The following is a 27212-nucleotide window of genomic DNA, read 5'->3' as shown; positions in this document are numbered from 1 at the left end:
TATCACCTACTCAACAACCTGAAAACAACATTCAAGAAAAATGCAAGGTTCTTTGAAAAACCGTTTTCTCGTCCAGCCAAGGCATACACTGCTAAAAAATTCGTATATCATATGAGAGAGCTCGATGCCTTAGGCAAACGAGTTCTACCTTATCTACAAAAAATTGGATATGAGAAATGGTCAAGGTTGTATTCCAAACACAAAAGATCCAGTACAATGACATCCAATGTTGTTGAATCATTGAATGTAGCAAACCTGGCAGCTAGAGAACTCCCAATAACAACACTAATGGAAGCTTTGAGGACTTTAATCCAGGAATGGACATGCAAAAACAAGAAAATGGCACAAGGAACATTCACAAAATTGACTCCAGTTGCAGAGATGAAGATGAAGGGCAACTACAAAACTGCTTTGAAATTAAAGGTACACAATTTTTCTAGAATTATATTTCATAATGTTGAACTAATGTTTAATTTCTGTTATTTTAACAAACAATATACACAACAAATTTGTTCTCAGGTTAGAGCATCAAATGAACACATATTTGAAGTGTACAAAGTAAAAAGATCATGGGTTGTGAATCCAGAACAAAAAAACATGCACATGCAACAGGTTTTAAATAGATTAAATGCCATGTGCGCATGCCTTAGCAATGATGAAAGAGATGTATCTTGACTCACAAAATTACTGTTCAGATTACTACAGCACAAAGAACTGGCTGGAAACCTGTGAAGCAACTGTATATCCAGTAGGAAATCAAAGCAGTTGGGACATTCCATGAGAAATCAAAGATATTGAAATATTGCCACCACTTGAAAGGGTGAAAGCGGGAAGACCAAAGAAGAAAAGAACAAGACCTAGTTGGGAGACAAAGACACAAATCAAATACACCAAATGTGGAAGAAAAGGACACAACAGGAGGACATGCAACAACCCAAGTATAACTGAAAAACAACAGCAGCTACAGAACATTACAACAACATAAATACAACATAAATAGAACATTTTTACAGATACAAAAAGGAAAAAAAATAAGGAATTTTAAATAATGATTGCTATTTAGATGATTAGCTTTGAATTTGGTTTCTATTGAATAAATGAACTCAGGAATACATTTTAACTGAATTGATTTGATAATGGAATGTTTAGTTTTGAATTTCATAGAATGGCAAAATTAAAGTTGTAAACTATTAAAACATATAGAAATTGGTTGATGTATAAAAATACATTTGAAAATAGATGTACATGTTGGTTTTTTTGTCTTACCATTGTATAAAAAATGTTAATAATCATTTGAAATACAAAGAAAAAAATAATAAAATCAAGATCACACCTGTACATAATATCAACATTATATAGAATATAAAGATTCAGTAATGAACCAACATTGCTCTGTACTTTAGGCTAACAACACATAACAAAAACATAAAAATAGCCATAAGCAATACACCAACAACTGCTTTAATGGCTAAACAACATAAAAACACAAAAACATACAGAAGCCTACAGCAAAATATCAACGTATTATATCATATCCTGGCTAAACAAAAAAAGATAAACATAGAGTATTTTTCTTGAATTCAAATCACTTCGCTTTTGCCCTCGCTTTCCCTTTAGCTTTTGCCTTCGTCTTCTTTGGAGATTTAGGTGGGCTTTCTAGCTCACTTTCAACATTGTCAATCTGTTTCATAAGTCCAAACTTGTATGGCAACACAGAAAGCCTAAGGCGATACTCCTCAACATCGAAGTCAGCTGGAATATTCTTTCCCTCAATGAAATACTCAACAAAAGTAGCAACAAACGCACCACAATCACTAGAAACAATAACAAACAAATAATCAATGTTAGAGATGTTAAATTAACATAAAAACAACAAAAATATAACAGAACATAAACAATTAACATTCATACTTATCCACTTGTTCAGGAAGTACTTCAGCATTGACAATAGGGAAAGGTGCAACAGGATTCACAGATGCTGGTAAGGTATAAGGAAGCTCATCATAAACACCCAGCAGAGAGAAAAACAATGACAACATGACAGAATAAGGTTCCAAAGCAAGCAAAGAAGCAACCGATACTTCGGTGTCCTTAGAGAATTATACAAATATATAATTCTAGACTTCATGTCAACCCTACCCATAACCCAATGACTAACAATCTTTATGTGCACCAATAACAACACATGGTTAGCCTAACTCCAACGTGTACCACATCGAAGTCGTTTACCCTTTATGAAATGAGAAATTTGGTGCTTGGAATGAACAAGAGACATTTGTTCATTCATACTTACATACTTCTCATGCAATGACCTGATGCTGCTATTGAAATAGCAATCTGTAGTTGTGATCTTCATGTTTGTTGCAGTAGAATACTTAACTTTCTTTCTAAAATAATAAAAAATCACATCTATGTGCTGAAAAAATTGAAAACATGAATAAACAAAAATAATACTGACAAAAAACATAAAAACAACAAAAAAGCAACACAAAACTTACAGAATCACTAAGAAACTGATCACAATGAAGCAACGAGTGAAACCACATCTTTCGCTGAACATAATTTAAATTAAACAACTAAACTAATAACATGGAACTTACAAAACTAATTTGGAAAAAAATGAGATTGAAACCCACAACATAAAAAAAAAACAAAGAAAAAACCCTAAACACGAAAAATTAAGGAAATAAACAAATAATAAAAAAAAATACTAGTCATAAACAATGAACAAAAACATGACAAGAACAGATCAAAAAAAAAAATACAAAAAAATAAAAATAAATCAAACATACCTTTCTAGGACGAACAACAACAAAATCATCCTCATTATCGTTTCTCTTCCTTTTAGCTTTCCTAGCTTCACCAGATGAAGGCTCACCCACATGAACCACAACTTTGAATTTCTGATTAAGAGGTTTTGAAGTAGTTTGAGCAACTAATTTGGGTTTAGATTGTTTAATAGTCTTTTTTTGAGTTTCTTAGGAGAAGGGGACAAAGAACTCGAACGAGATCGAGTAACAGCCATTACTCAAAAACAAAGAAAAAATGCATAAACAACAATCAGAAAACAAAACAGAGAAAAAAAAAGGAGGAACTCGATGAACAGAATGAAGAAGAAGAGCAAAATGAAAATGATGAAGAATGGGAAATTAAAAAAATATTGATATTAACGAGGAAGTGGGTTAGAGTGTGATAATTGACAAGAGAAGTGATTGAAAATTGAAAGTTTGGAGGGAAACGTGTAGGCAGTTGGATGATGTAATCAAAACCGTATATGATGTAAAAAGTTTTAAAGAAACCATATAAAAGTTTAAACAAAATGGTAAAATTGAAAAATGAAACTATGGAACCGTATAAATGTTTAAAAACGGAAAAAAATGGCATTTTATGTAAAAATTCCTATTTTTAATTTCTTTTAATTTTTTTTCCATAAAATAAATTGTTACAAAAACCATATTTTGTACAAATTATATAGAACCCATTAAATGTGTATAACTCACTATTAAGTGATTTTTACATAAAGTACTCAAATTCATATATATATATATATATATATATATATTCTATATAAAATGTGGCTATATAACAGAATTCTTGGTTTATGAGAAATTATTGGGTAACTTTTTTTTAATGTTTTTTGATTTTAATAAAAATAAAATTATGTAAATATTTTATATAAAAAAAATTTAATTTAAATTTAAAATGATTATGTAACTGATTTTATTGATTTAATGTTATTTAATAATTAATGTTTTGAAAAATAAGTGAATCTGTTATTTTAACCATAAAAGAGAATTTAAGTTAGAGAATTGCATTTCACCATGCGATGATAAACATTCCACGCTCGATAACTTCTTTTAAACAAATCCATATTTAATTCTTGTTATGTAGCTTTGGTAAAAATTTAAAGATAAAAAATCAGAACTGAACCCATCTTCCTTTCTTTATTTATCTCTCAAAATCTCTTATTGAAACCCACCCAAGAAATAAAAAATGAAGAATATAGGGTGATGTATATGTACCAATGATGCTTGCATCGTCAATCTATGCGACACGTGCGACCACCGTGTCAACTAGACATGGTGAGAGTGTGAGCTTGTGTTACAACAATGTGTATATATCCATGATTACATATTATATCATCAATTATTGTTGTGTTTCCATGGACTTAAATGCCTTACTAATACCTAAAGAACAAGAACGATTGATATTGACCATTAGGTAATTGCTTTTTTTTTTTTTTATTATTATTTATATGGAATATTTTGTTATTTCTTAAAGTTATTATGTATTTAATTAAATTACCTATGACTTAAACTTTGACAGTAATCAATAATTTTTAATGAATGTTTAAACATGGGTAGGCTAGATCTGGAATCTTTGGGGAGGCTACACTTAATATGACAACATTAATCTCTTTCTACAGTATCATTACCTACCAAAATTTAATAAGGCGTGTTGCTTCTAGGAATTCTCAGTGGCAAGAGAAACAATTTTTTCAATGAATCACACGGTGGTGGAGACCTCTTGAGTTATGTAAGTGACATTCTCCTAAATTATATCTATATATATATTAGAATATCTTTTAAGGTCATTTCTTATGTTAATATCTGATTTATTGTGTAATATATATGTTAGAATATCTTTTAAGGTCATCATTCAATTTACCACAACACAATTGCCAATTCTTGAACTCATGGACTGTGGCATGACCATATGTGATCCCAATTCTCCAGAGCCTACCTCAGAAGAAAGTAGTGATTGTGAAGTACAAAAAACATGGTAATGCCACAGTCTCACATATTTACTAGAATCTGATCATCAAACATAGTAGTTTGAAAAAAATAAGCTTGTGGGGTTGTTGCTTGAATGTGAGTTTCTTAAATTTACTAGAAAGTTATTTGTACTTGTAGAGATATTTTTGGATCTTATGTTTTGTTATTGTAAGTTGATTAACATTAACTTATTCTTCGAACATTTTTACTATAAAACATGGCAGAGACTGTTGCTGCTATGTTGTTTCGTTACTCATGATTATTTTTTCAGGAGGTTATGTATCCCAACAAACAATAGTAAAAAGGGAAAATCTTATTTATATATATATATATATATTAAAAGAAAAAAAAAAGAAAAATATCATTGGTTGGTGTCTAGCTTGTAGAATATCACTTAGCCCAAAGTCATATTTAGACTTTGGTGGAAAATCTTCGATCATATCTCATCATTCTAAATACAATAAAGATATGTATTACTATTGTTATTGTATTACTTTGCTACACTCTAATCTTTCTTCAATTTGTCAATTATTTTACTTAAAATGCATTATACTGATTTTGTTATGCTTATTTATTTATTCAATGTTTCATTAGCGATTTATCCTTATATGCATTTCATTTTTATTTATTTGTTATCTATTTCTAGGAAACGTTGTTCAAGCAAGAGACATTTAAGAGTTTTTACTTCAAATATTTATCCATACTGCCCACCCTTTATGAGTCTTCTTAAGGGGATGGGATGTATTGATCTTTTTAATTTGAAGAAACTATAAGGGAGATCTTGATACGCTTCTATTTCCTTAGAATGACAGTATCATGACCTTCAGGGTTGGTGGAGCAGTAAAATTTTTATCTTCATAAACTTAGTTTCATTATTTTAGGTTTATATGCCTTTTCAATAATCACAACTTTCACACTTCCCACAAGACTGATAATTTATGATTAACTATATATTTCATTAGGTCCTCTTGAGACATATATATCTGATAGTGATACTTAATTGTAATGCTTGATCATTTAGAATAACTCTTGTTGTGGGATAATTTTGCTAATATAATTATATTTTTTAACTTGCTTCTGGTAAAATCGGATGCGTGCCTTAAACTATATAAACGAAGAAACTGATGATAACCTCTATGATGCTCACAGTGTTTTTATCTTGGCTCCTTTTAGATTTTATTAAGTATTTGGAACTATATTTATGAGATAAAATTTGATATGTGATAGTTACGCTTCCATTCATAATTTTTGTTACATGTTTTGTGTATTTATCTTCCTACTTTATATGTATTAAAGGGTATATATATTTTTGTGGAGATATGCTCTTCCAGGGATGCTATAAATTGGGGGTTCAAAATATGGTGGCCCCTTGTAATTGGATATATATCTACAAATTATTTTTCACGGATTGAGAATTTACTTGGTTGTTTGTGATTAGATTTAAATTTATTTTGTTATTTAGGTTTCAATTGTACAAGGAGCTTTTTGTTTAATTGAAAATGGTTACTTTTACCTTTGAGTAATTATTCTTAATAAAGTTAGATTATCAAGATTTCTTCAAGCGTCATACAGATTTATTAAATTAAAATCACTAATATGTTGCATTCAATATTTACTTTTAATGAAAGTACCTAGCATAAAACGAAGTATACGTGTCTCACACATAACTTTCTTCTAGTATATATATAAATGTATTTACATTTTAAGAGATTTTTTTTTCACCATGTTTTCTTCTTACTTACATCTTTGAAAAACAACACTGTTTTCACATTGGATCAATATAGTATAACGTAATAGCAACGTGAAAATAACATTATTTTGAAATCAATATAAACACACCCATTCATATTTTTGTATAAAAAACATTTAAACTCATAAAAATGTTAGAAAAATGTAGATGCTTATTATTTTTTAGATTTGTTTGTTATCATATTTGGGTATTTATGCTTATTATAATCCCTCATCAAAAATTAGGGATTATTTCACAAATACACAAAAACAATAAAAATTTTTTTTTAAATATTTTTACGATTATTTTTTATTTTATTTATAGAAAATACAGTCTTTTTATGTTGTACTCTTATTAATTTGTTGTTAATTGTTTGTTTCTGTATGTTATTTTTTGTTATTGTTTTGATGCTATTTAGATGTTATTTTTATGTAGTTTTTTTTTATTATTTACGTGTTGGTATTGTTTCTATAAAAAACTGTAAAAATGTAAAAAAAATTCTGCAAACGTAAAAATATAATTTTTTTACAAAAAATAATGTCTTATGTAATTATAGGGGTTTCATCCAATCCAATCTGCACTATTTTGCTCATAGTGTATCCGATCCGCACTATATGCGGATTTCATATTTTGGATCCAATCCAATCCGCACAACAACTCAAATTCAATCCAATCCAATCTGCAATCAGTTATTTTGGATTGGTTATACTTTTTAATATTTATGAAAAAAATATTTTTTTTTTCACATAACTAGCAACAAAATAAAATAAATTATAGTTATTTTATGTCTTCAACAACACATTAAAATAAATAAATAATAAATAATAAATTCAAAGAAAAAAAATTGTATGTGTAAAAAAATATTTAATTTTATTTTAAATTGTATGTAGAAATATATATTTATATATATATATATCCATTAAGAAATGTTCCAAATTAAAAAATTTTGAGTTTTTATGCTTAATTTTTCTATCTAATTAAAAAAATCTCTCATTTTTATATCATATGGGCTGAGATTGTTCCATCGGTAAAAAAAAAATTAAAAAAAAAAAGTTTTTTAGCAAGAAAAATAAGAAAAGAAAAAGTTGAGTTTGAGTTAAATATTTTTGTATGAACATATTTTTGATATAGTGTAAAAAAGAGATATTTTTTGATATTTTTTTTAATTAAGCAGTATAATTAAGCATAGAAATTCAAATTTGTGATTTTATTATTTGTTATTAGATCAAAATTCGATGGTTTGATATTTTTAAAATTAATATTTATAATTAAATTTGTTTAGTAACCATTCATAAGTAATACCTATTAAGAAATGTTCCATGTATATATATTGGAAGAGGTTTCAATGGTTACATTTTTATTGTAACCATCATGGTTACATTTTTTTAAGCCATTGGATTACTATTAAATGGTTGTGATTAATTTGGAAATTAAATAAAAATAAATAATAAATAACTTGTAACCTGAAAGTAACCTAATCATTTATTTCCTTATAAAACTTTAATTAAGATTAATTATATTTTAAAATTAAATTAATTATAATTATTAATTAATTTTTTACAATTTATTACTATATAAGGATCTTTTAGCAATTTATTTTTTTTTATACTTAAATTATTTAAAATTTTATAGCAAAACTTTTTATAATTTAAAATTATACACATATAATTTCATAATTTAAATTTTATTATACTTGTAATCTTAATTTTAAATTATTACACTTAATTATTTAATTTTTTTATTTAAATATTTAAAAAGTAAAAAATAAAATAAGTTGAAGGATTTTTTAGAAAAAAAAAATGGATGCACTTGTTATCGATTGATTAGCTTGAGGCCTCATACTTAGTTCATATAATTGTAACAAAATAATTAAATATCATTTAAAAATAATTAATTATTTGAAAATTTATTATAAGAAGAGAATTTTAATTTGTGTCAAAAGAAGTTTAATTTTTGTAAAAAAAATAAATTTTATTGTAAATGTTATAATTAAATGGCTTAATTATTAAAATAATTCAAGTAAGGATTTAAATATAAATATTAATTGCTAAAAGAGATCTTGTTAAATATTTAATTAATTTTTTTAAGAAAATAGTTAATTATAATTAAATAATTCTAAAAAAGGAATGTCTATTTAATTAATTATTTTAAGAAAATAATTAATTATAATTAATTAAATCTAAAAAAGGAAAGTCTACCTATTAGTAACCTGCTATTACAGGTTAAAGAAAAATGTAACCATATGGTTACAATAAAAATGTAACCATTGAATAGTCACCCATATATATTTAAGAATAGAATATATATTTGATCTATGAAGTTTAACAATATAATTGTATTATATGTATTAGACTTTTAAATTATTATTTTCTTTATATTAAAATGTTATTTGTATATATAATTTTTTTAAATTTTTTTTATAAATGCGTGGATTAGATTGAATCAGTTACTTTTACATGTCAATTAACATCTAATCTGCACAAGTGCGGATTTTGAATTTTCCAATCCAATCCAATCCGCACAAGTGCGGATATCTGCACTTTGCAGATTGGATTGGATTGGATCGTGCAGATTAGATTAGATCGGTTATTTTATGAAGAGGAAATTACACTCTATACTCTTTTTATATTGTCTTCTTTTATTTTTACCCTCTTTTTTAAAGTCTATCATTTTTACCTCTTTTTTTTAAATATTGTACCAATTTTACCCCTGTCACTTCAAGATACTCACTCTCTTATGTCAGGATATTTTGGGTACAATATATATAAAAAGAGGTATGTTTCAAATAAATATAAAATTAGAAGCAAATTTGGTTAATTGATTAATAAAAGAGACATTTTTGAACTTACTTTTTTTATGAATTATCTAGTTTTTCCAATGTCCGGATTGGATCATTTCTGTTTGGGCTCTCTTAGGCTGAACCCAATCCCAATTGGATAAGACATTTAAAGCTCAAAGCGTAAGAGCAAACTAGACGTGTTGGCTGTTATCGGGCTTTAAAGACTAGGGAGTAAACTAGAATATAAATCTAAATATAAAGTAGTAGTTGGAGATTGGAACTACAGTCTTAAAAGATAATTTCCTACTAGTCCACTCCAGGTCCAGCCGTAGCAGGATCACTCTTGAGTCTTCATTATAAAACTTCAATAATTGTTAGCTTTTTATTTAATAATAGTTACTGACAAATCACTTCTCATGTCAGTTGCTATGTAATTAAAAACATTTATATTATATGCTATACGTACTCATGAATTTAGTATTAAGTATTATTCCACAATTATTTAACAACTCCAGCTACAATGTTTATTTGTTTACTAACTTATCCAATATATTAAATGCCTCATATCGCTATAAATAGCCGTTTTACAATATGATGTTACATGATAACATTTAATATAGCAAAATGGTTCAACTATACTTATTCAAAATAATCTTAACGAAGGAGCCCTCATTGAAATTCTCATCATAAATTAGACTTCTCCCATTTAATGGTTTTTATTAAAATGAGACTTTTCTTTATTACAGGCTCAAAAACGACACCATCAATAGTTTTATTAATGTCATAACCATGGAAAAAAAAAATCTTCTTTATTACAGATTCAAAAAAACGACACATAGATTGATTAATGTCATAGCGAAGGAAAAAAAATAGATGTGAAGAAGTAACAAAATGATTCTTCAAAAAAAAAAAAAAAGTGTATCAATATGACTTTGGATTCATCTAAACTCACATGCACTGAATAAAACAGCTTGAGTTTTTCTAAGCACTGGAACTGAGCTTTGGGTTCAGTACTATTACTATTACCTACGTTGACAACTCATATTGGACAATTAAAAATAAATAAATAAAAAAACCTGTCGTTTATTTAAGGCCTTACTCAATAATTGATACCTACATGGGGTCATGGATCCGAGCTGGGGTTGTACAACGTGCGCCACACAACATTATGATTGGAAAAGAACAGTACCCCAACCAAACAATTACTATTCTTAGACTGATTAAGCGTTTAATTAAAAGACTCAGCTTTCACCAGATCCCATAATCTCAGAATTCAGAATCAAAGTTTGTACCTTAATTCTTTTTCTTAACGGTAATATTGAAATTTATTAAAGGTAGTTAAAACAAAAACTGTTTTTTTTTTCCTCTCGGTCCTTTCTAATTCTCTCTCTTTATATATAACATTTCAATTCTTTGGTGGATTTTTTTCTTTTTCCAGCTGCGTTTCCAAGAAAGACCCAGGAATATTTCCTCCCTAGCTACTCGCTCCAGGTAATTATTTTCTCAAGGGGATCTGTATTAAATTTTCTAAGGAGTCAAGGCTCTTCTGTCCTTACAGAATTAAATAAGCTTTAGATCATGATTTGTATGAGTGTTTTGGGTTAAATGGAATGTGAATTAATGTTAGTTGGTTGATTTGTGAATGGTAATGTAGGTGATGGAGTTTATTATGAGTTAAACCTGGTTTTTAGAGTAGTTGAATGAAAAGGGTTGCTCTTGTTTCTGAGGTTATATGCTTTACCCGATTTATTTCCATGAAATTTTGGTTTTGATTATTTTCTAGTCAGGTCAAATGAAATACCCAGTTTTAGATCTTGGGTGTTCAGTGGATTCATCATGAAGAGTGACATGAAGGGTCCTTATATTAATTATGCATTTAATGCTAAATTAAGCTTTTTCCTTTTCTCACTAGGCTCTAAAGGAGCAATATTGAGCTTGAATAATGGAGGATTATGCCAGTACTGTCAATATTGACAGTTCAGATTCATCTAAAGAAACAGAGATGGTGGAATTAGAAAACTGCATGGAAGTTTTAACAAAACTAGACTTGGACTTGGCATATTCTTCTGAGAAATTAGTAAATCTTCATGGACTACTGATGAACCTTTTGGCACAAGAAAATGAGCTTGAAACAATAGCAGTGGAGAATAACTATATCTCAGAAGAATTTATGGAGAAGGCACTGGTATTTAATCTCTTATCTAGTATTTTAGATTCTGAGGTAAGAGAATTGGACAGTTTCATGGTTAGTCTCCAAGAAGAAATTGTTGATGCACATAAAAAAAAATCTTCATGCAGAAACTTGAAAGAACAATTTACCATGATGGAGGAGAAGTTGATTGACACTGAAGGATCTTTGAGACAGACTCAACTTCAGATATCAGATGTCAAGATTCAGTCATCTAAGTTGCAGAGAACTGTTCTTGCTTTTACACATGAAAATTGTAAGCAATGCTAGTAGTGTAAATTCTTTTTTGTTCTCTTTTGTTTGAACTTACGTAATTAAGGGTTTATTTTCACTTTGTGATTGCTTGATAATAGGGAAAAACTGCATTGTCGAGGTATCTGAACATGGTCTGCTGTCAAATATAAATGCCCAATCGAATCTGCAGATGGCTGGACAAAGACATATTCTAAAGATGCTAGAGAAATCACTAGCAAGGGAGCTAGATCTTGAGAAGAGGTTAACAGAATCAAGAAAAAGTGAGGAAGAACTAAAACACAAGCTACATTACACTGAGCAGGTAGCGTTTCGCATGGAAGAAACTGCTCAAGTAGTTTGGGGAAGGTTTCTAGAGGCTGAGAATTCAGTTGTGGTGCTCAAGGGAACTTCTCACGAATTATTAGGTCGAATCCAACTTGCTCATTTTAATTTAAATAGCATGGTTCAACGAGAAAATGAGATGAAATGTAAGTACCAAGATTGTGTAGAAGACCTTAAGAAAAAAGATGCAGCCTTACAAAGTTTCAAGATCAGGACTGCTGAAAATAGTGCCATTGATGCTGAACTCTCCAATTTGAGGGAGACACTGAAGCTTCTGGAGGAAAAGGTTAAAGAATCAGAGCTCCATCTGAGCAATGAAAAGGCCACAAACAGTTCAAGTGAAGCGAAAATAAGGGAATTGGAAAATGTAATTGAATCATTCAGAGAAAGTACTGATGTAGCAGACACTAGAGCTGAAAGTGCAGAGCTCAAAGTTGCAGAGTTGACTGGAACAAATGTTGAACTAACAGAAGAGCTTAATTTTCTGAAAGGAAGTGCTAGTAAGGCAGAGAAAAAGGTTGGTGTTCTTGAGAAGCAACTGAGAGAAGCTGAGATCCAATTACAGAACGCAAAGGCAGTGTCTGAAGCAAGTCAAGAGCAACAGAATATGCTGTATTCTGCAATATGGGATATGGAGACTTTAATTGAAGATTTGAAATCAAAGGTTGCAAAGGCTGAAAACAAGACTGATGATGCAGAGGAGCATTGTATTATCTTATCCGAAACTAATTCAGAACTCACTAAAGAACTGAGTATTCTTAGAGAAAGAATAGAGTACTTGGAGGAATCGTTGGAGCAAGCTACAAGGTCAAAAGTTGAAAGTGCAAATGATATTAATGTCAAGACTAAATTCATAATGGATTTGGTAGTGCAACTAGGGAAAGAGAGAGAGCACCTTGAGAAGCAGGTATGAAACTATCTTGTATGAATAGTTCACTTGTTTTCATTATTGAGATTGATTTGTTTGTCTTTGTCTCTAATAAGCAGTAGTTATAGAAAGCTAAAATTGGAACTTGTCATGAAATAAGAGAAAAGAAAATATCAATAAGAACGTTTGCTTTTGCTCCATGGTACCTCCTCAAATAATTAACCAGAAACTTAAGACCAGATTACAGACTATGCTTGATTATGAATCTCCTCAGTCCTCACAGCATCCATAATGTCCGAATTCGCTTGATAAGCTTTTTTGGAAGATTAATTAATAGTCTTCAACAATAATGAAACAACTTAAAGAGGACCATTCTTATTACTTGTTACTATTTTGCAGTTAAATCTCTTAACAAAGGAGAACAAAACTATGGCTGTGAAGCTGGGTATGACAGTGAAGGATGCCTCGGTCGGGTACAACAGCAATAATGATGATGACAAAGATCTTCCTTCCTTGACAAATAATTTAAGCAACAATGATTCTTGTGCAAAATCATCCTTGGAAGCTGTGAAAGATTCTGTTGGTCAAAGTTTCCAGGCAGGTATTCTTCTGTATCTTTCTTACTTTGATACTTACATAGGAGGAGTCCCCAATACTCTTGTTCATAAGTCTATTATGTATCTGTTTTTCTAATGAAACTTCATTAACCTGTTAAGTTTTTTTAATGTGATGACTAACAAGTTTTACTGCTCAATTGAATCAGTTGGATGAAACACATGAAGCTTCTTCCTCATCAGATAATGATGTCAGGAACTCCAATTCTGTAAATAGTGGTGTTGATATAGTTTCAAAGCTTGAGGTCTCAAATGTTGTGTCGTCCACTAGATGCTTGAACCTAAAATATGTATTTGTTGTGGCAATGTTTGTATCACTACTTATAGTCTCAGCTATGTATTTGCTTAACCAAACCTTACCTATTTCATTGATTTTTTTTGTGTGAATGAATTTCTCATGGTCTTAACACCAATGTTTTTCTCAGCATAGTGCAGAGGTACCATTTCTGTAGATTTTTTTTTTTTTTTAAAAAGAAAATATCTGAAATATCCATTCAAGGAACTATGCACTAAGACCTCAGTGAGACGTCAAGGAATTTCTTGAATTTGTGTTGGTTGTTGATAAGAACCACATGAGTTTGCAATGTTTGTCCTATTCCTATGTCTATCTTCTTTGTTGTTGTTTTTTTTTTTTTTTTTTTTGAAAGAAAGCCAAGTTCAATTACTAGAAAAGATAAATGGGAATCACAGGAGAATTCCCTCCCCTTGAAAAGGACCAACAACTTGGCTAGAAATTCTAGCACTTTTTGCTAAACCATCCGCAAACGAGTTTAAACTACGATTAACAAAGAAAAAACTGCAGCTACGAAAGCATTCAATTAAATCTAACACTGACAGCGATACATTCAAAAAATTCTAGTTAGGGATGCATCTAGGCCTTTCCAGAGCTTGAATCACCACTTGCGAGTCAAAAAGAACATGAACCTCCCTCCAATCATTCTGAATAGCCCACGAAAGGGCAAACAAAATTGCCTTTGATTCTGCTTCCAAAGAAAATGTTGTAGTCGTTTGTTGCGAGTTGAAAGCCCACGAATTATCGAGAGTGTTAATCATAACAACAACAACCCTCGCTATCCCTTCAGATCAGGAGGCATCTGTTTACAGAACGACATTTGCCTCCTCTCATCTATGGATAGGAACTAACTCTAGTTCCTTACAAGAAACAGAACCTGTCTCGACATGATCAGAAAATTTAGAGAACATGGACTGCACCTTATCCAGAGCCACCATCACATTAACATCTCCCCCTTTAATGTTAATATTTCTCTGCAGATGCCAAATCTCAGAGAATAAACATCCCATATAAGTAAACAACGATCTTCAACAACTCATAGGAAAGAAGATAAAAGTGCTTATGCAGAATGGATCGGGGATACATGTTAGAAATCATCACCTCTTCTAAACTTCTAGAAGTTTCTAGTTACATATTTGTTAGTTGATTTGAGACAAAAGCCCATTGTAATTGCCAAAAGTTAGTAGAAAATCTACATAAATGTAAGAAGAGAAAATTACACTTAGTATTAGTATGAGATTTTAAAAGTTCTTATGATAAATATGACACATTTAAGTTTTACAAATTTATATGGTATTTTTTTATTTTTAGGTTTTTTTATGGTATTTGATATGCCATATATATGTAATTAGGTTTCTAAATCCCATATTTAATGTTTTTATTTGTTTATGAAGTTTTATTTGTAATTGATGCCGGAAAAGTCACCGGAGTTTGTTGCCGGTGCCGGAAAAGTCGTCGGAGTAGCGGTCGGTGCCGGAAAGTCATCGGAGTTGCTGCCGGCACCGGAAAATTAGTCAGAATTGGCATTGTCGCCGGAAAAATCACTGAAAAATCACCAAGAAACCGGTTTCTTGAAGTCTAAGAAACCGGTTTCTTGGTGATTTTCCCGTTGACAATGCCAATTCTGACGACTTTTCTAATGCTAGCAGCTACTCCGGTGACTTTTCCGGCACCGACAGTAAACTTCAGAAAAGTCATCAGAATTGGCATAGTCACCGGAAAAATTACCAAGAAACTGGTTTCTGATTTCTTGATGAAGAAACCAGTTTTTTGGTAATTTTTCCGGTAATTTTTCTGACGACAATGACAATTTTGATGAATTTTCTAGCGTTGGTAGCAACTCTGACGACTAATACACCGACAGCTACTCCGGTGACTTTTTTAGTACCGACAGTAAACTCTGGGAAATTCGTCAAAATTGGCATTGTCACCGGAAAAATCACCAAGAAACTGCTTTTTTTTCGATTTCTTGGTAATTTTTTTTTGTATTTTTTTTTTCTCTATTTGGTTGATTGATGAAACTGGTTTCAATTATTTTCAGTGTATATCATTTTGTTTTGTTTTCATAATCTTTATTATTGTTGTGTAACAAAATTAGTTTCTTGATGAAGAAACCACTTTCTTGGTGAAGAAACCAGTTTCTTGATGAAAAAACTACTTTCTTGGTGATTTTTCTAATGATTTTGCTGGCGACAATGCCAATTCTGACGACTTTTTTACGCCGGCAATAACTCTGGCAATTTTTCCAACACCAGGAACTACTCCGGCAACTTTTTCGACACCAACATCAAACTCTAGAATAGTCATCGGACTTGGCATTGTCACTGGTAAAATTACTGGAAAAATTACCAAGAAACCGGTTTTTAACATCAAGAAACCAGTTTCTTGGTGATTTTTCCAGCGACAATGCTAATTTTGACGACTTTTTCGGCGCCGACAGCAACTCCGGCGACTTTTCCGGCACCGGCGACTACTCCGACGACTTTTCCGGTGCCGACAGTAAACTCCGGTGACTTTCCCAGCACGAATGATAACTTCGGCAATCACTATAGTTTTATTTGTTTTATTTTTTTAAAAAAATAAATATGAAGGGAATTTTAATATTTTTTATGGTAATTTAATTAAGTTTTTATTTTTTATGAATTTTAAATTCAGATTTCTTTTTAATGTTTTCTATGGTTTTTTTTAGAAAAAAAACCATATTTTTAGTTTGATTGGTTAGATAATGCCATATTTAGTGGCATTTATTTTTTATGCCATATTTATCATAACCTTAATAATTTTTCCCATATTTTTGAAAATAGCCCATGTAAGAAAGACTAGAAAATAGTTTTCTAAAAATTTTTAGAAACAATAGTCACTAGATATTTCTAGTTTTTGGGCCAAGCCCATTATGATATAATTGCTAGAATTCTCTAGCAAATTGAAGTGGCTACATCAACCGACCATGAGGTACTATAAATAGATTCTTGGTCTCATGGATGTGGGTGCACAAAAATAAGTGAAGTCTTAGTGTGTGCTAAGTTTGTCTATACACAAGTGTGTAAGTTCTTAATAGTGTCCCGAAATTGTGAGTTATACTCAAGTGTGTAGTAAAGATGTCTAGTGATAAAATAAAAGAGTAAGTGCTTGGTGTATTGTGGTCTAGTAAAAATTATTCAAGTCTTGGTGTAATTACTTTTTCAATAATTAAAGTAATTACATTTTTCACGTATTGTGTTGTCTTACAAGTGGTATTAGAGTCGGGTCGGGTCAGTTTATACCAAAGAGTCGTTTGTTAGTTTCTTACAATGATCGTGTGTGATTTAGTACTACAGAGCTTGCACGATGGGTGACCTTCAAGTGGTCGGCAGAATTAAGAAACTTAACAGCCAAAATTACAATATGTGGTCAATGCACATGGAGGCATATCTCCAAGGCCAAGACTTGTGAGAAATTGTTGGTGGCAATGAAGTCACACAACAAGAGGACGCATCCGCTTTGAAGAAATATAAGATTAAAGCGGGTAAAGCCATGTTTGCGATTCGTATCACAGTCGAAGATGAGATGTTGGAGCACATCAGCCCGACAAAGACACCGAAGGATGCATGGGATACTTTTGCATCACTGTTCACCAAGAAGAATGATACAAGTTTGCAGCTTCTGGAGAACGAGCTTCTCTCAATCAGGAAGTGTGACATAATGATTAGCCAATACTTCACAAAGGTAAAATCTCTTTGTTGCGAAATCTCTACATTAGACTCTGGTGCTGGTATGTCAGATGCTAGAATTAGAAGAATTATTATTCATGGATTAAGGCCAGAATTTAGAACTTTTATTGTTGCAATACAAGGTTGGCCAAGCCAACCTTCTCTTGTTGAGTTAGAAAACTTGCTAGCTAACCAAGAAGTGTTAGCTAAGCAAACGTCTAGAGTCTGATTAAAGAGTGACAAAGAAGCACTCTTTAATAGAGATAAGAAAGGACAACCCCAATCAAATGCTAGTAGAAATTCTAGAAAACATGATGACAAGGATAGTCATTATGGGAGCTCCCAAACAGGGGGAGCTTAGAATAAAGACAAACGGGATGGTTAATTAAAGAATAATAATATATTTGATTGAAAATGCTACAACTGTGGAAAGTATGGCCACATGGTTAAAAGTTGTTGGTTCAAGAAAAAAAATGTAGAAGGCAATGTAGCCACGTCAAATGCAGAAAAGACAAGCGATGAAGAATGGGACGCAAAAGCATCATTCGTAGTGGAGGAAGAAGAATTAGCTTTGGCAACTTCTGTTCTGGGAAAGATCGACGATAATAATGATTGGATAGTCGACTTTGACTGCTCAAATCATATGACAGGAGATGATGAGAAGCTGCAAAACATGACAGAATACAGATGTGGTCGCGTAGTGATGACAACCAACAACTCAAAATTACCAATCACTCACAATGGTAAAACAACAATCATACCAAGATTCAGCCCAAAAAAAGTTTCACTTTAGGATGTCTACTATGTACCTGGCATGAAGAAAAACTTACTATTAGTGGTGCAACTTACGACGACAGGCCACCATGTCATATTTGACCCTCAAGATGTCAAGATCTACCAAGATCTTGAAATCTCTGGAACACTGATGATGAAAGGACGATGCTTAGAGTCTATCTATGAAATGTAACTAGAGTCCACTTATGTAGACAAGACTCGGAAGAACAAAACAACAGATTTGTGGCGCGCAAGGCTAGGACATGTCAGTTATTATAAACTCAAGGTGATAATGAAGAAGTCTATGTTGAAGGGTCTTTCTCAACTTGAGGTCAGAACAAAGACTGTATGTGTCGGTTGTCAATACGGTAAGGTGCATCAATTACCGTATGAAGATTCAAAGTTCAAAGCCAAAGCACCATCGGAACTTGTCCATTCTGACGTGTTTGGGCGAGTCAAACAACCATCAATCAGCGGCATGCGGTACATGGTTACATTCATTGACAAATTCTCAAGGTACGTACAGATTTTCTTTATGAAAGAAAAATCTTGAAATTATTTCAAAATTCAAAGAAATAGTAGAAGGAGAAGTTGGCAAGAAAATCCAATGCCTCCAAACAGACAACTATTGCGAATATACCTCAGATGAATTTTCAGAGTATCCTCGAGAATGCCGCATACGCCATCAATTCATATATGCCAATATGCCACAATAGAATGGAGTAGTTGAGAGGAAGAATCACCATCTTGCAGAAACATGTCGAAGCACGCTGCATGCGAAGAATGTTCCAGGGAGATTTTGGGCAGAAGGAATGAAGACAACAGCTCATGTGTTCAATAGACTTCCTCAAGAAAAGTTAGGGTTCATTTCACTCTTTGAGAAATTGTGGGGCTATAAACCTGCAGTAAGCCACTTCTGAGTATTTGGTTGTCTGTGCTACTTATTCGTGCCAAGCCATCTATGTAGTAAATTTGACAAAAAGGCAATATGATGTATCTTTGTGGGATACGACAACCAACAGAAAGGGTGGAGATGCTGCGGCCCTACAACTAGAAAGTGTTATACATCATGGAATGTGGTCTTTGATGAGGCATCATCATGGTGGTCATCGCAAAAAGAAGCATTACCAGATTCTAAAGAAATGGAAGACAATTTTTAGCAAGAAATGAGGGAGAAAGTTATTGAGTTACCTCCAACTCAAGATACAGATGGAGAAGTAAACACTGAGGATGAGGCACCTTAGAATCCATGGCAAATAGGGGTGCACCAAAGAGTAAGACATGATGATAGCCAACCAGAACTTTAAAGATCAACAAGAGCGCAAAAGACAAATCCAAAATATGCTAATGTTGCTCTAGCTGAAGAAGAAAATGTTGGAAAATATTTTATCAGGATCTAGATTTACTAACATGTATGTTTCTTTATAGCACTATAATCTAACATCCTAAATATGAATTCTCTAAAACAATGAAATAAAAATATAAAAGTTTATAGAAAACCTTACATTGGTTGCAGCAGAATTATATGACTCCTTCTATTCAGATCTTTATCCTTTCTGTGGCAGAGTATGATCAAGATTTGAACCTAGATTCTCCTTCAGTTGATAGAATTCTACACAATCTTCCACTTCCACACCATCTTAAGTATTGCCTTGAATTGTGTGGGCAACTCCTCAATCACTATAAGCTTTGAAAATTTCAGAGGAAGAAGAAGAGGAATTCAAATATAATAAGAGCTCTCTTTATTTTTTACTTGTTTGACAGAAGGAGTCTGATAATATTATGAAAATAGGAATTATAATATTCTATGTATAGCGTAGCTATTAGGGTTAGGTTTAGAATTAAAATGGAATTAAAAAAGATAAAAATGGCTTCCTTTAATCCTTAATGGCCGAACCCTAGTGGGCCCTATAAGATTTCAATTTTGCTATTTTATTGAAACTTATCTTTCTTTTCACAAATATCATATTTTAATTCTAACTCTATAAATGTTAAATCTATCTATTTAATAATTATAATTAATTAACAAATAAAATTGTCATTTAACTTATTTATTAATTAGACCTTACAAAATCTCTTAATTAATAAATAAATTCTAAAACCTATTTTCCTTCTCAAATGAGCCCTTCTTAGTAAAAAAATCACAAACAAGACATAGTCTTATTCAAAATTCTAATTTTTTAATTAAAACCAATTAATTGATCCTACAAAACAATATTATCTCAATTAGTGTGGGGATCGTGGGCCTATATAACCAAGCTCTTAATAAGTAATTCTAGAATTTACCTAGTAAATTCCTTATCTTATTAATTCCTCCTGACTCCACTATAGATTTGAAATTACACTTCTGATTACATAAAATGCTCTATTCACCAAGAATAGATACACTATAAATTATCTATTGTTTTAATCAAAATAATCAAAGATCCTTTATAGATGATTTACATCAAGTAGGGACAGATTTACCATTATACCCTTCAATGTATTTTATCTTTAAAACACTTAGCTTCTCAAAATAATATTTTAGTAAACTAATATAATTATTGAAATAAGAGCTCTTCCATTTAGTTTGTTAAGCCAAGCTCTAAGAAAATCATCATTTCACTTCTAAATAGTTACAGAAGCTATAAATTCTATATCTATGATTAACGCTCCCACTCAATTGCAGTACCATGTTCCCAATATGTAAGTATTGGGCCGATCCATTTGGTCAGCTTTAATGAACAAGTCAAAGAACTCAAATAATACAGTTAAGCTAGAACCTAACCATTTCAAGATTAAGATCTTTTGATCTAAGATCAACTAAGTGATAGACTTATAAAAGATATAATGGTAAGTTTATGATATATTTTCCACTGCCAATATCAGTCCACTCCGATGTATATCCAATACATCCGATACTAGTATACTTTGCTAGTGCTTTGGAAAGGACATTCAACATAGCTTTAAGTAAACTATATCATTGATTATCATGTCAGTGTAAATCTGGTGCACTGATAAATCATGAGACTAAGTACTTTGAAGCATATAATCACAATTGTTTTTCACTGTGATGACATCACAATAATCATGAATAACTATATGTTCAGAATTTAATAGAATTTATAGATTAAACATAATCATGAAAGTAATCATGTGAACCATGCAACATAAAATGATTTTTGATCTTTTATTAATTAGTAAATTTGATTATATTAAAATGAGTTTTATTTAGGGCATAAAATCCCAACAGAAAATTTCAGAGAACTAGAGTCATATGAAGAGGCATACCAAAACTCCAAGTGGCTAGGAGCTATGAAAGAAGAAATAAGTACACTAGCAAAGAATCAGACTTGGGAGTTGGTGCCAAAGCCGAAAGAAGTGAAACTCATTTTGTGCAAATGGGTCTACAAGGTAAAAACTCATCCTGACAGCTCAATTGAAAGATACAAGGCTTAGTTAGTATAATATGAACAATATAGTTCAAAGTGATGCATACTAACTATAAATTAATATTCTTCAAAGTTGGGTTAGAATGAACTGAAATCACTTGAAGTGTAAGTGAGCAATATAAAAATTATTAATATATGCTTATTTGGTTCATCCTGAAGATGTTAAGTCTAGAGGTACTCATGGAGATACCTTAATGTTATAAAGTATTGATAATTTTAAAATGATAACCATGATGGAAACGATACTCTAGAAGAGACTCCCTAGAGAAGTTAGACATAACATATTTGATCATAATTGAGCCCTTGAAGTGGTTTTATATAGGTACCTATAAATGATATACATATTTGAAAAATATGAAATTTAAAAAGATCTCTATAAGTTATGTTAATATGGGAGGAAATTATCAAATAATAAAATTTTTGTCGACAGTAGATGTTGAATGTTTGCATATGTAATAAACTTACTTGAGATAGCAAATGTCATGGTATTAGATTTGTCGAGAATTATCAACATACATTTTATTTTGGCCAAAATAATATGATGCAATCCAGACAAGTTTACTCGCATAAAGTGAAGTAAGACCTGTAGGGTGTGCAAATAAATATTTCTAATAAGAAATTTGTATATATGTATTTGTATACAAATGAATTGTTGTAAAAAATTTGTATAAACATGAGATTGATTGAAATTAGACTTAAATATTGAGAAATATAATCATGATTTAATTATAGCTTGGAATATATTTTGTGAGGATTTAAAAGTGTCACATAAATATTGCAACATAAAATTATTTATTTAGAGATCTTAATATATGAGAATTTGAAATATGCCTTATCTAAAAATTCTAAAAGAATTTAATACATGTCTTAAGTGATGTAAATTCAAAGTCCCGCGCACTATATGACAAATATCTTTGTATGAAATAAAGATATGTAAGTAAATTATTATTTAAAAAACACGTATGATTATCTAAGCAATGTAAATTTGTAAATTATACTTTATGATAGACTCTTGAAGAGTTTTTGATTATATTATAAATAATTGAAGAACAACTTTTATTTCTTTTTGTATATTGAGAAATATTAAATGTATATAATTTGTTCATAAGTAAAGAAGTCTTGAAGTACTTCATATGCATCAAGAATTATAGATATATGATCATTTGACATGTAAATTAAGATCATACAACAAGAATTGAACAAATATATGGTCTTGGAGTACCATCATTATCGCAAATAAAAATTTATATTATCATTAATGTGTTATATTCATATTACTTAAAATTTCAAACTTTGGTATGAACACGTTATACGCTCGCATGAATGATTTGATTAGTTAGATAAATATTAATGCTGTAGGAATCTCTCATTCATAATTTAAAAGTCCACACATACAATTTGAAAGAGTTATATATAATATATAGTTATAGATAATGTATAGTCATAGATAATATACGGTGATACTTTACAAGTGATAACAATAATCTTATGAGATATTATCACCAAAATAATTATGGACTGTATGTGCATGAGCGAGAGACATATTCATAATGCACTCTTTTTCACTTAGCTCAGGTTTTGTCCCACTAGATTTTTTGACAAGATTTTTAACGAGGCATCTTGCAAATAGTTATGAATATGAAATATACATATAAATATTGCACTCTTTTTTTCTTAGCTCAGGTTTTGTCCCAATGGGTTATCCTGACAAGATTTCTAACGAGGCAACTTTAAATCATACTAACATACTTGCACTTTATGAAGCAAGTAGAAAATGTGTTGGAATGACATCATTGACATAGCATATTCGGGAAATATATGGATTGTACTTTGTAACACAATATCGACATTTGCAATTCTCTATGAAGATGATACGAAATGCATTACTCAACTAAAGCTATAATGAAGAAGATAGAGCCAAAGATATTTTTACCAAATTCTTCTTAACTCATGATCTTAAGGAGAATGACTATATTGGTGTCCAACGTTAACATATTCAATCAAGTATCAATCATGCATACTTATTCACAAAGTTATTATCAGCATCAACATTTGAGAAGAGGATATATAAGATAGAAATTCATCTATTAGAAGATCTCAACGAATGCCTAAATGAGAGAAAGTTAATTTATACAGCACTTTTTTTCTTTTGACAAAGTTTTTTAGCAAGATTTTTAATGAGACAGTTTTTATGGACATCCAAGGGGGGTATTATGAAATATTATATGTGGATGTCTAAATTACCAAATTAATTATTCTTATAAATGCTTAATTGTATTTTCCTTTAATACATTGATTTAGTTTCCTATTTTTTAGTTATATTTTTGTATAAATAGGGATTCATCCTATTAGAATAAACTACTGATAGATTCTCATTCAGTTTCTTTTTCTCTCTTTATCTTCTTCTTTCCTATTTTATATTATTCATAGTAATTTTATAATGAATTGATTATTTTCTGATAAAAAAAAATATATTTTATTAAAAAATTTAAATTTTAACAATCTAGAGAATTTAGTTTTTTAAAGTTTAACCTAGCGTAAGGATTTCTTAATTAAAGAAAGATATATAGAGCTAAGATTTAACTCTCATTCTCTTCTCATTTAGTCTTTAGCTGGTAGAGAACAAGAAAAATGAAACTCATGATTTCTTCTATAGTGAATTTTGAAATCCATCTTTTCCTTTTCTCATAGAAATTCACCATCATCATTAGTGAGTTGAGAAATTGCCTACAGTAGTTTAGGTAATTGCAAGATTACTTCAGAAGACTATTTAGAAAGATAAAGCTAAAAAGGTCAGTTCACGTTCTTAGGATTACCCTGCTATAGAAAGGATTTGGGGTTTAGATAATTTGGCGGAAGGAGACATTATTCCACTATGTCATCGCTATAAGTATTCTGTTACTTAAGGTGTTTAATTTTAGTTTTAGAAAAACGTGTTTTAGGTAGTTTAATAATTAGGTTGATTGTTGAAATACATGATATTAAATAAGATATTGGTAAAAAAATTTAAAATGGAATAAATATTCCACTAAATGATATTCCAATACTTTGAAATGCAACCAAACAAAAGAATAAAATAAAAATTATTTATTCTGTATCTCATTACCTCCAACCAAACGCTACCTCAGTTCCTACTAATTATCTCTCAACTAATCCCTAAACCCAATTACCATTTGCTAATCTCTCCAAACAGTAGTAAGGATCTCACAACACTTTAGCTATCATTCTTTTTGCTTAAAATTTTTATTACAAGATGAGTCGATTTCGAGTTCAGTGCCTCCAATCTGAACTTGATGCTCTCCTTTATAAGGAAGAGGTCTATTGGAGGCAGAGGGCTCGAACTCAGTGGCTTAGGGATGGTGATAAAAATACTAAATTTTTCCATCACTTTGCTTTTCAACGTAAGAGGAATAACACTATCAAGTTTCTTAAGGATGATCATGAGAATATTGTCTCTAGTCACACTGTTATGGGAAATTTGGTAGTTTCTTATTTCTCTGATTTATTTAGTTCTAATGGTAGTGATGCTGATGCTACCAGCCTTATCCTTGATTGCTTGGGTCCTCCTTTGGAGGATTTGGATTCTGCTTTTTTGGATGAGCCCTTTTCTATTAAAGAAGTTAGGAGAGCCCTTTTTAATCTTTCTGGGGATAAGGCCCCTGGTCTTGACGGGTTGAATGCTTATTTTTACCAAAAGAATTGGTCAACTTTTGGGGTTGACTTTGCTAAGGCTGTCCTTTCTTGTCTTAATAAGGGGGTTGACTTTTCTGTTGTAAATACTACTCTCATTTCTCTTATCCCTAAGAAGCAACATGACCACACTCTTTAAGGATTTTAGGCCAATTAGCCTTTGTTCTACTTTTTATAAGGTTACTTCTAAGGTTTTAGCTAATCGTTTAAAGGTTGTTTTGGATAAAATTATCTCTCCTTTTCAAAGTGCTTTTGTTTCTGGTAGAGTAATTTTTGACAATATTCTTATTGCCCAAGAAGTTGTTCATGCTATTAATTCTCGGAAAAATGGGAAGATAGGTTGGGCTGCTCTTAAATTAGACACGGCTAAAGCTTTTGATCGTGTTAATTGGCACTATTTGGAGAGTATCATGTTTCATTTTAATTTTCCCTTTAAATTTGTTTCTCTAATTATGAAATGCATTACTACTACTTCTCTTTCTTTTCTGATCAATGGCTCGGTTTATGGCTCTATTCAGCCTTCCAGGGGTCTTAGACTGGGTGATCCTCTTTCTCCTTATCTTTTTATTCTTTGTGCTGAAGGCCTCTCTGCTCTTCTTAGGGCAAAACAAGATGTTGGTTTGCTTAAGGGTATTACTATTTCTAGGACTGCTCCTTCTCTCTCCCATCTGTTTTTTGCGGATGATAGTCTTATTTTTTGTACTGCTAATCGTACTTCCTGTTTAGCTCTTCAGGATATTTTTGATGTTTATTCTACGGCTTCGTGCCAGGCTATTAATTTTTCCAAGTCTTTTATTCTCTTCTCCCCAAATACTCAGTCTGATATTCGCACTGCTTTTTTCACTACCTTTAATCTTGAAGATAGCCCTTTTATCTGTAAATATTTGGGTCTTCCTCAATGCTTAGCTCGATCTAAATATCATTCTTTTGCTTTTTTAAAAGATAAGGTTAATTCTGTTCTTAGGGGTTGGTCTACTAAATGTTTCTCAAGAGCTGGTAAGGAGGTTTTGCTAAAGGCTATCATTCAAGCTATTCCAGCCTATGCCATGGCTTGTTTTCGTTTGCCTGTCAAATTGTGTAAAGGTATTGAGGCTGTGATGGCCAGATTCTGGTGGGGATCTTCTGAGAATTCTCATAAGATTCATTGGAAGTCTTGGAAATCTTTGTGTAAATCTAAATTCATGGGGGGGGGGGGGTTGGTTTTCGATCTCTTGTTCATTTCAATCAAGCTATGTTGGCTAAGCAAGCTTGGAGAATTTTTAAGAACCCTTCTTCTCTTCTTGCTTTAGTTCTTAAGGCTAGATATTTTCCTCGTACTGCTTTTCTTGATGCTAAACTTGGTCACAACCCTTTTTTCACTTGGAGAAGTATCCTTTGGGGTAGAGAGTTATTAAGTTCGGGGCTTTTATGGAAGATTGGTGATGGCAGTCATATTCGAACTCTTGAGGATCATTGGCTTCCTTGTAACAAGATTAAATTCTTTTCTTTGGACAATAGGCCTCCTTCCCCTTTTCTGTTCTATTTCATTAATGATGCTGAGGATTGGGGTGTTTCTAAGCTTGCCATGTGTTTTTCTGCTCCTTTGGTTGATGAAATCCTTAGTGTCCCTGTTATGGGTGAGTTTGGTAAGGATGATATTATTTGGGGGCATGATAGTTCCGGGGAGTTTACAGTTAAGTCTGCTTATCACCTTGCTTTTTCTTCTCAAGATATTCCCTCCTCTTCTTCGTTTTCTAGTTCTAAGAAATTTTGGTCTAAACTGTGGACTTCTAAAGTTCCTCCATAAGTTAAGGTCTTTATTTGGAGA

At 31.2% G+C, this 27212-nt stretch overlaps 2 protein-coding genes and 1 long non-coding RNA gene across 12 annotated transcripts; 2 read left to right on the top strand and 1 right to left on the bottom strand.

The window, feature by feature from the left end:
* Nucleotides 1-1336: 1336 nt before the first annotated feature.
* LOC115699154 (uncharacterized) lies at nucleotides 1337-4195 on the bottom strand. 3 transcript variants are annotated; one of them, XR_009684090.1, is made up of 3 exons: nucleotides 4023-4195; nucleotides 1912-1978; nucleotides 1337-1814 (listed from the first exon to the last, which is right to left on the bottom strand). XR_009684090.1 is itself a non-coding variant. In XM_061102688.1 (2 exons), the coding sequence occupies exons 1-2, from the start codon at nucleotides 2882-2884 to the stop codon at nucleotides 1586-1588; spliced, it is 321 nt and encodes a 106-aa protein (XP_060958671.1). In that variant the 5' UTR covers nucleotides 2885-3205; the 3' UTR covers nucleotides 1337-1585. The 3 variants fall into 3 exon arrangements, 2 of the variants coding, with proteins under 2 accessions (XP_060958671.1, XP_060958670.1); XM_061102688.1 differs by lacking the exons at nucleotides 1912-1978; nucleotides 4023-4195 and adding an exon at nucleotides 2793-3205; XM_061102687.1 differs by lacking the exon at nucleotides 4023-4195 and having other exon boundaries at nucleotides 1912-2755.
* Nucleotides 4196-4315: 120 nt separating this feature from the next.
* LOC115699155 (uncharacterized) lies at nucleotides 4316-5845 on the top strand. The gene is made up of 2 exons (XR_004008301.2): nucleotides 4316-4536; nucleotides 4639-5845. It is a non-coding gene; the product is annotated as an uncharacterized LOC115699155 (long non-coding RNA).
* Nucleotides 5846-10160: 4315 nt separating this feature from the next.
* LOC115699152 (WPP domain-interacting tail-anchored protein 2) lies at nucleotides 10161-13953 on the top strand. 8 transcript variants are annotated; one of them, XM_030626405.2, is made up of 7 exons: nucleotides 10161-10595; nucleotides 10722-10774; nucleotides 10938-11010; nucleotides 11196-11727; nucleotides 11825-12954; nucleotides 13315-13512; nucleotides 13679-13953. In XM_030626405.2, the coding sequence occupies exons 4-7, from the start codon at nucleotides 11226-11228 to the stop codon at nucleotides 13913-13915; spliced, it is 2067 nt and encodes a 688-aa protein (XP_030482265.2). In that variant the 5' UTR covers nucleotides 10161-10595; nucleotides 10722-10774; nucleotides 10938-11010; nucleotides 11196-11225; the 3' UTR covers nucleotides 13916-13953. The 8 variants fall into 8 exon arrangements, with proteins under 8 accessions (XP_030482265.2, XP_030482264.2, XP_030482262.2 ...); XM_030626404.2 differs by having other exon boundaries at nucleotides 10161-10617; XM_061102685.1 differs by having other exon boundaries at nucleotides 10168-10617; nucleotides 13315-13516.
* Nucleotides 13954-27212: the final 13259 nt, after the last annotated feature.

Source organism: Cannabis sativa, chromosome 8 (assembly GCF_029168945.1).
Source record: "Cannabis sativa cultivar Pink pepper isolate KNU-18-1 chromosome 8, ASM2916894v1, whole genome shotgun sequence".
NCBI lineage: Eukaryota > Viridiplantae > Streptophyta > Magnoliopsida > Rosales > Cannabaceae > Cannabis > Cannabis sativa.
Note: the sequence above shows the minus strand (reverse complement) of the source record. Positions and strands in the feature narration are given on the sequence as shown.

What these genes read in the sequence shown, in the direction of transcription:
- LOC115699154 (XM_061102687.1), bottom strand. Translation starts at nt 2,039, where the DNA reads ATGTTGTCATTGTTTTTCTCTCTGCTGGGTGTTTATGATGAGCTTCCT. An exon ending in CTTCCTGAACAAGTGGATAA is followed by an intron (nt 1,815 to 1,911) that starts GTATGAATGTTA and finishes TATTGTTTCTAG; the next exon opens with TGATTGTGGTGCGTTTGTTG.
- LOC115699152 (XM_030626405.2), top strand. Translation starts at nt 11,226, where the DNA reads ATGGAGGATTATGCCAGTACTGTCAATATTGACAGTTCAGATTCATCT. An exon ending in TGCTTTTACACATGAAAATT is followed by an intron (nt 11,728 to 11,824) that starts GTAAGCAATGCT and finishes GCTTGATAATAG; the next exon opens with GGAAAAACTGCATTGTCGAG. An exon ending in GAGAGCACCTTGAGAAGCAG is followed by an intron (nt 12,955 to 13,314) that starts GTATGAAACTAT and finishes ACTATTTTGCAG; the next exon opens with TTAAATCTCTTAACAAAGGA.